The sequence below is a fragment of the Mustela putorius genome, unplaced genomic scaffold, assembly GCF_011764305.1.
Source record: "Mustela putorius furo isolate JIRA1106 unplaced genomic scaffold, ASM1176430v1.1 tig00003834_pilon_pilon_pilon, whole genome shotgun sequence".
Classification (NCBI taxonomy): Eukaryota; Metazoa; Chordata; class Mammalia; order Carnivora; family Mustelidae; genus Mustela; species Mustela putorius.
The window spans coordinates 25,027,478-25,036,500 of record NW_025421987.1 but is presented as its reverse complement, the minus strand read 5'-3'; the positions used below and the strand labels follow the sequence as shown (position 1 = coordinate 25,036,500).

The window sequence follows — 9,023 nt, the reverse complement described above, 5'->3', positions numbered from 1 at the left end:
CCTTCCATGGAAGGTGCTGAAAGGCACAATACTTGAAGAGTGAGGAAGAGGTAGAAAAGCGAATAAGCAGCAACTGCATAGGCGGTTATCAGCTGCAGAGTAGTACTGGCTCTACTGTAAGTCTGTAAGCAGACTTGATTATTTCTATGCTATAGAACACAAATACCCACAGCCATTATATGACTTTTTAAAAATCTAGCCATGTTAAATAGGACACACAGGGCCACAAAACTACTCTGAAAACATGTTTTTAAAACTCTGAAACATAATGGATAAAGAGGCTCTTATTTTCTAATGGGCGCAAGGACTTCCCATATTTTTTGGAGGATAAAACAGAGACGCCAGAAACAAGGCATTTTCTGAAGAACCACAGAGACACTCGTTCAGAATCCTGTACTTCTTTATCCTGAAATAGTGAGATTTAAATCAACTCAGATGTGATACACAATTGAGTTTCTTCTCATTTTTAATATTTTTTTAAAAAGACCGATATAGGATATTGTGAGATTTTACTGTTACCTTTTAAAAATCTATCAAGTCTACAGTAATGGAATAAATAAGATTTTTTTAATGTTCAGTGTTTATAGACATATTAATAAAAATAATGACTGAATTAGAACATGTTAAATAATGTTGATGCACACTGGGAAGGGATTTAGACAAGGAAAAGCATGTTATTTCACCACAAGAAATAAAGATATTAGTTGTAAGTTAATGACCACCCATAGCTATAGGTCTTGTGGTAGTTTTCCTAGCTCTGGAGGGTCATTATGGAGGAAACTTCTTCATGGTACTGAGCTGGAATAAATAAGATAGGAGTTGGAAAATTTTACTCTGTGACCCCAAAGTCGTGTTAGAAAGAAAGCACTTTTAATAAGCCTGATGTGTGAGGAGGCAAGGAGCAAATATCCAAAATAGTTTGGTTGTACTGAAAATCCTACTGACATTAAGGAAAGCTTAAAAAAAAAGTGAAGTAAAATAAGGTTAATCCTCTTGTCTAGCTGAATTGGAATTCTTACAGTTTACAAAGTTAAAATTTCAAGTAAACACTGTATTTTTCACTTCCATTCTTATAGACAGACACAGTCTGGTTAAACAGCTGCCATACTTCACCTTGAATAAAGCTGTATTTGGGGAAAAGGTTCTTAGATAATTTCCTTATTTTATATCACTTAAGTCTTTGAAAAGAGCATTAATGCTCTGGCTGACAGGCTATCTACAATGGCAAAGTGACCACAGATTCTGACAACAATGAGAGGCTTCTCAGAGACTCTAAATAGAGTTTCTAGTTCAACAGATCGTTATTTACTATCGGTTTACCTGGAAACTTTAACAGACTTCAGTAGATGTGTTTGGATTAATTTCCCAATATCAGTTTTCTTTCACAAATGTGTGGCAGCTGTCTACCCGTTTCTTGCTGTCTGGACTCTAAACCTAGATTAGTTTGTTTAAAAGATGGACTCATTCAGAATTATCCATATAAGGTTTAGTGGTATTAAGAAACAATTGTCTGTAAATAGATAGAATGGATTTTTAGGAAATATCCACAAAGAAAAAAAATTAAATTAAAAACAGTGGGGGGGGGGACAAGGGGGAAATATTAATATTGAGAAATAATAAAATGGCAATTGCAAAGCAGGTAGCTTCCCACCCATGCCACACAATATGCTTTAATTAAGGTTACTCTTTCCTGTTGGTATGAGCAGCCCAGATGAAGAGAGCAGAAGCCATGAACTGTCAGGGAGCTGAGATGCAAGCCAGGCAGAACAACCATCCAAATTCACCAGACACCTTCTCAGGCAGCTCTAGCTTCTGGTGGAGTAGCTCAATTCCAGCAACATAACAACTCACTGAGTCCAGCGTACAATCTTTGAGGAAAACAAAACATAACTAAGTAAGAGCATCCTAAGAGCTTTTTAGGCAACACGACAGGGCAACAATATGTGAATGTTTAAGAATTATGACTCTGTCTCTATGGAAACAGGAAGAAGATAAAAGGTACAAGACTCACCGGCAAGGAGATGGAGAATGCCTGTGGCAATGGTGGGATACAAACTCCGGCAAATGCAAGCACAAAGTCCAATCACAGCCCCAAAGCACATCAATTCAAGATTAAAGAAGAGGAAAGGAACTGGCAACGTCAAAGATCTGATTTTGAAAAAAGAGAAAAAAAGGATATGTTATCACGATTTTAGACAGTTTTTTTTTGCACAATGACAGTTTCATGGACTAATAAGATCTTTTATCAAAAAGTGAGAAAGGAGGCCTTGGATGGTGCAGTGGGTTGAGCATCTCACTCTTGGTTTCTGCTCAGGTGGTGATCTCAGGGTCCTGAAAAAGAGCCCTGTGCTGGGTTCCATGCTCAGCGGGGAGTCTGCTTAAGATTCTCTCTCTTTCTCCCTCTGCCCCTCCCCCTACTTATGCTATCTCTCTCCTCTCTCACTCTAAAATAAATTTTAAAATATTTTTTTTAAAGTGAGAAAGGAATACTTTAATATTGTGAATTTTTCTTTAAAGCACTTTATTAAAAAAGATGCTACCAGATTAAAGTAAAAGAACATTAACAGTTAACAATTACTGAGGCTCATTGTGCCAGGTACTGTTCTGCACATGCTTTGTGTATTAATCCTCCCTAAAGCCCTATGAAGGATGTATAAATTTTATAAATGAGGGCACCGAGGCAAGAGGTACAAATAACTTGTACAAGGTAACAAGTAATTGGTAGAGCCAGCATTAGAAGCAAAACCTCCTGGCTCTACATACAAATAAATCTACATCCTTATAGGATCTCAAGGCAGGAATAAGTAGTAAGTGAATGGTGATTATAAAAGACCTATTGAAAGAATATACATAAAGCATAAAGCAGAGGATCTCAGCACTCAACAAATGGCACCTTTAATTACCATAAATTTCCTCAACAACATAGGAAGATAGCTGATGACTTTACAAACCATCCTCCATTTATACATTATTTTAATTATTAGTAATGTCTTAATACCAACTCTAAACCAAATTCGACTTTCTAGGGCTTGTTTTACTTTTGGAACTACACAAATCTTTTTTTCCATTTTCCCTTCAGTCTGTCAATTATAAACTTCTTCCTACATATTTGCAATACAAAATTGAATATGTTGAATAGCACAATTTAACTGCACAGACTGACATACATGCAGATTTTTAATAGCATAATACTGTAAATGTATATTCTCTTCCTTATGATTTTCTTGGTAACATTCTCTTTTCTCTAACTTACATTATGTAAGAATACAGCATATAATACACATAACATACAAAATATGTCTCAATTGTCTGTTTTATGTTATTGGTAAGGCTTTCTGATCAACAGTAGGCTAATAATAGTTATGTTTTGGGGGAGTGAAAAGCTATACATGGATTTTTGATTGTGTGAAAGGGTCAGTAGTCTAACCCCTACATTATTCAAGGGTCAAGTCTACTTGCCATATTTATTCAATGCTTCCTCTCATAAGTGCCAGAAAGTATCTACAGCCTGAATATCAGGTCTAAATATGAAGACAGTATTTCCTAAGTAGGCTGACCATCAAAGAACAGAATCCTCTTAAATATATTCATTGTTCTTGATATCTATACTTTTGTTACTGCTGCAGAAGACTGGATTAACATTTCTCGTAACCCTGAACTTTGACTCATATAGAGCTTTTAATCAACTTTTTTCAGATATCCCTATCTAAACTCAGGTAACTGAAATGTTTATCTCAAATATAGGAATTTGTTATTTATCTAAATTTACTATTTGAGTAAAGATTCTTTGCCTCTTTGGTTAGGTTTATTCCTAGGTATCCTATAGTTTTGGGTGCAATTGTAAATGGTATTGACTCTTTAATTTCTCTTTCTTTTGTCTTGCTGTAGGTGTAATAGAAAGGCAACTGATTTCTGTGCATTGATTTTATATCTTGACACTTTTTACTGAATTCCTGTATGAGTTCTAGCAATTTTGGAGTGGAATCCTTTGGGTTTTCCACATGAAGTATCACATCATCTGCAAAGAGTGAGAATTTGACATCTTCTTCACCAATTTGGATGCCTTTTATTTCTTTTTGTTGTCTGATTGCTGAGGCTAGGACTGCTGGTACTATGCTGAATAGTGGGGTGATGGTAGACAGCCCTTCTGTGTTCCTGACCCTTCTGTGTTCCTGAAAAACTAAGCTTTTCCCCATTAAGAATGAGCTGTGGGCTTTTCATAGATCGATTTATGATATTGAGGTATGTACCCTCTAACCCTACACTGTGAAAGAGTTTTGATGAAGAAAGAATGCTATACTTTGTCAAATGCTTTTTCAGCATCTATTGATAGTATCATGGTTATTGTTTTTTCTTTTATTAATACATTGTATCACACTGATTTGCAGATGTTGAACCAAACTTGCAGTCCAGGATTAAATTCCACGTGGTCGTTGTGAATAATACTTTTAATGTGCTGTTGGATCCTATTGGCTAATATATTGGTGAGAACTTTTGTATCCCTGTTCCTCAAGGATATTGGTCTGTAATTCTCCTTTTTGGCAGGGTCTTTGTCTGGTTTTGGGATCAAGGTAATGCTGGCCTCATAAGATGAGTTTGGAAGTTTTCCTTCCATTTCTATTGTTTGGAACAGATTCAGAATAATGACCATTAATTCTTTAAATTTGGTAGAATTCTCCTGGGAAGCCATCTGGCCTTGGTCTCTTGTTTGTTGGGAGATTTTTGTTGACTACTTACATCTCCTTCCTGGTTATGGGTCTGTTCAGGTTTTCTATTTCTTTCTGGTTCAGTTTTGGTAATTTATGTGTCTCTAGGAATGCATCCATTTCTCCAGATTGTCAAATTTGCTGGTGTATAGTTGCTCACAATATGTTCTTATACTTGTTTGTATTTCTTTGGTGTCATTTGTTCTCTCTCCTCTTTCATTCATGATTTTATTTATTTGGATCCTTTCTCTTTTCTTTTTGATAAGTTTGGCCAGGGGTTTATTAATCTTATTCATTCCTTCAAAGAAGCAGCTCCTAGTTTTGTTAATTTGTTCTATTGTTTTTTGGTTTCTATTTCATTGATTTCTACTCTGATCTTAATTATTTATGGTTTATGTTAAGGCTTTCTTTGCTGTTGGGTTGAGGCTTTCTTTGCTGTTCTTTCTCAAGCTCCTGCAGGATTTATGCTTTCTTTCTGGTGTAGGGTTAGGTTGTATACTTGATACCTTCCTTATTTCTATAAATTACTCATGAAAGAAATTGAGGGAGACAAAAGAAATGGATAAATATTCCATGCTCATGGATTGGAAGAACAAATATTGTGAAAAGTTCTATGAGACCTAAGGCAATCTGCACATATAAAGCAATGCGTATCAAAATACCACTTTTTTTCCAAGGAAATTTATATGGAACCAGAAGAGACCCCAAATAGCTAGAGGAATGTTGAAAAAGAAAACCAAAGTTGATGGTATCACAATTCCAGACTTCAGGCTCTATTAAAAAGCTGTAATAAACAAGAAGTATGATACTGGCACAAAAACAGACATGTAGATCAATGGAACAGAATAGATGTCCCAAAAATGGACCCTCAACTCTATGGTCAACTAATCTTTGACAAAGCAGGAAAGAATATCCAGTGAAAAAAAATGCAGCTTCTTCAACAAATGGTGTTGGGAAAATTGAACAGCCACATGCAGAAAAATGAAACTGGGCCATTTACTTACACCACACACACAAATAGACTAAAAATTGATGAATGACTCAATGTGAAACAGGAATCCATCAAAATTTTTGAGGAGAACACTGGCAGCAACCTCTTCGACCTCAGCGGCAATAAATTCTTCCTAGAAACATCACCAAAGGAAGTGAAGAAAGGGAAAAAAATGAACTATTGGGACTTCATCAAGATCAAAAGCTTTTGTACAGCAAAGGAAACAGTCAACAAAACCAAAAGACAGCTGACAGAATGGGAGAAGATATGTGCAAACGACATATCAGATAAAGGACTAGTATCCAAAATCCATGAAGAACTTATCAAACTTAACACCCAAAGAACAAATAATCCAATCAAGAAATGGGCAGAAAACATGAGCAGACATTTCTGCAAAGAAGACATCCAAAATGGCCAACAGACACATGAAAAGGTGCTCAACATCTCTCAGCATCAGGGAAATACAAATCAAAACCATAGTAAGATACCATCTCACACCAGTCAGAATGGCTAAAATTAACAAGTCAGAAAATGACAGAGGTTGGCAAGGATGCAGAGAAAGGGGAACCCTCTTAAACTGTTGGTGGGAAAGCAAGCTGACACAGCCACTTTGGAAAACAGTATGAAGGTTCCTCAAGAAGTTGGCAATAGAGCTATGCCATGGCCAGCAATCACACTACTGGATATTTACCCTAAAGAGAGAATTGTAGTGATTTGAATGGGCATGTGCACCCGAATGTTTATAGCAGCAAAGTCCACAATAGCCAAACTATGGAAAGAACCTAGATGTCGATCAACAGATGAATGAATAAAGATGTGGTATATATACACAATGGAATAATAGGCAGTCATCAAGCCCCTGCCTTAGGTTCAGATCATGATCCCAGGGTCCTGGGATTGAGCCCCACATTGGGCTTTTTTCTCAGCAGGGAGCCTGCTTCTCCCCCCCACCACCTGCTTCTCTGCCTACTTGTGATATGTGTCTGTCAAATAAATAAATAAAATCTCAAAAAAAAAAACCCCAAACCCCACAACATCTTGTCATTTGTATTGATGTGAATGGAACGAGAGGGTATTATGCTAAGCAAAATAAGTCAATCAGAGAAAGACAATTATCATATGATCTCTCTGATATGGGGAATTTGAGAGATAGGTGGGGAGGTCAAGGAGGGAAGAGGGGGAAAATGAAGCAAGATGTGACTGGGGAGGGAGAAAAATCCCCAGACTCTTAATCTGAGGAAACAAATTTAGGGTGGCTGGGTTTGGTGGTGGTGGGGGGGGATGGGTGGCTGGATTATGGACATTGGAGAGGGTATGTGGTATGGTAAGGACTGTGATTTGTATAAGACTAATGATTCACAGAACTGTATCCCTGAAGCAAATAATACAGTATATGTTAATTTTTAAAAAAGCTATTGATTTCATCATATAAACCATATAATTCTCTTTGCCTCAGAGAAGTTGGAAGGATCTTAGTAATTCATGGGCACAAACACTAATTGACTATTTTTCCTGGATGCCACTGGGGGATGGGAGGAAGGAAAAAACCTTATTGCAAGGTTCACTGTTCTATTAGGGGAGAAAAAAGAATATGAAGAGAAGATTCAAGGGTTGCTGCTCATTATGCATTTACTTGTCATCAAGACCAGAAAGTAAAATTTCTTTGTACGTTAAAAATAAAATAAAATAAATTTCACTCTTTAAAATGGCCCAGTAATTACATCTTTTGGGGAGGTCTATATTCATCCAATGGGTTCACTGCTTTTGGTAAGTATGTATGTAACTTTAGAGTATATTATCAACAGAACAGAGTTTACTGGGATACCACTTATTCCAAGTTGATGCAATGTACTGACTCATCTGGGTCAATAGCAGAGACCAACAAATGGCAAATTTATTTCCTTTTCCCCCCAACTGTACTGCTGAGATCAATGTACTCATAGGTCTGAAGCAGATCAAGCCCTCTACTATGGTTTCTAAGATCAACAAATTTCTCCATGAACTGCTCATTTAGTGTGAAACTTATGCATTTTGTGACCACATCAAGTGACTCTGCAACATGAACAACAATGACTACTTGTTGTTTTAATTATAAACATTAAAAAAAAAACCTTTTAGTAATTATTCTCTGAAATAAAAAGTGATATAGAAAGATGTTCCCAGAGGACAGCAACTTATTTGGCCTTGAGTGACACACAGGATTCACTGATGCTCAGTGAATGCCAGTAGTTCTCAGCAGTAGGCTTAAGTCATGGGCACAAGGAAGGAACAGTTTGAGCAGTAAAATGAATGAGAATAGATATGCAAGAAGACTAGGAAGGTGGAGAAGACAAAAACCTAAATGAATAGGAACTTTGATTTTCTTTGCCAAACCTATTCCCCAAACCACCCTCTTACCCATTTCCATTAATGACAATTCCATCCTTTTAGTTCTAGTTCTTTCTAGTCCATCCTTCTGGTTTTCAAATGAAGAGTAATTGTCTGCAGTGATAGCATGGCTTAGCTCTAAACCTAAGGGCCTGTGCTGTGATTTGCCTACAGAGAGACCTGCCCAAGTCTCCAAAAAGTGTCCTTATCTCCCACTATGCCTTCAATTACCATTAGCTTTGGTGGATCATGTGACCCAAGGAGTAGAGCATCTTGTACGGCTGTTTACACCTTTGTAAATCCTTCTTCTGTTCAGAGTCACACTTAAAACTAACAGCTTTCCTAGACACTTGGTAAGTGGGTTGGAATAATACACCCAAATGAAGATGACATTGGCTCCAAAATCCACAGGCTCCCAATAGGTGTTATATGTTTCTTTTGGTTGAAAGAGGGCCAGATGCAGCAACTTATCCTTTACCTTAGAAGAGATGTCTCCCCATGACCCACCACTGGACGGTTAGAAATTTCACCTAGATAAATGGGCCTTGAATTTTGTTGACTATATTTCTCAATTTCTGGTACACAAATATCTACCAATAGGTCTACAGTAGTTGCTCCATAAGGAATAAATGTGATATCTTATGAAAGGGAAAGAAGATCAAGGTCATTGAGTAAATATTTGCAAATCATGTATCTGATAAGAGCTTCATAAGCAGAATAGAAGAAGAATATCAAAGCTAAAAAATAAGAAATATATAACTCAATTTAAAAAAGAGAAAATATTTATGTAGACACTTCAGTAAACAAGATACACAGATATTAAATGGAGACACAAAAATATGTTCAATAAAATTCATCATTGGGAAAATCAAATGACCATAGTGAGATACATTGACCCACCACTTAAAATAACTAAAATTGAGGGGCACCTGTGTGGCTCAGTTGGTTAAACATCTGCC

At 36.7% G+C, this 9,023-nt stretch overlaps 1 protein-coding gene across 1 annotated transcript; it reads right to left on the bottom strand.

Annotated features, from left to right (window-relative positions):
* Window positions 1–1,729: 1,729 nt before the first annotated feature.
* Window positions 1,730–7,696, bottom strand: LOC123394343 (claudin domain-containing protein 1-like). Its single transcript, XM_045088159.1, has 4 exons — window positions 7,618–7,696; window positions 2,764–2,778; window positions 2,003–2,131; window positions 1,730–1,868 (listed from the first exon to the last, which is right to left on the bottom strand). Exons 1-4 carry the CDS (start codon window positions 7,694–7,696, stop codon window positions 1,738–1,740), a joined length of 354 nt encoding a protein of 117 aa, XP_044944094.1. The 3' UTR covers window positions 1,730–1,737.
* Window positions 7,697–9,023: the final 1,327 nt, after the last annotated feature.

Excerpts from the sequence above, each read along its gene's own strand:
- LOC123394343 (XM_045088159.1), bottom strand. The coding sequence starts at position 7,696 with ATGGAGAAATTTGTTGATCTTAGAAACCATAGTAGAGGGCTTGATCTG. Across the intron at positions 1,869-2,002 it reads TCTCCTTGCCGGTGAGTCTT|ATTGTACGCTGGACTCAGTG; the intron begins GTACCTTTTATC and ends TTTTCCTCAAAG.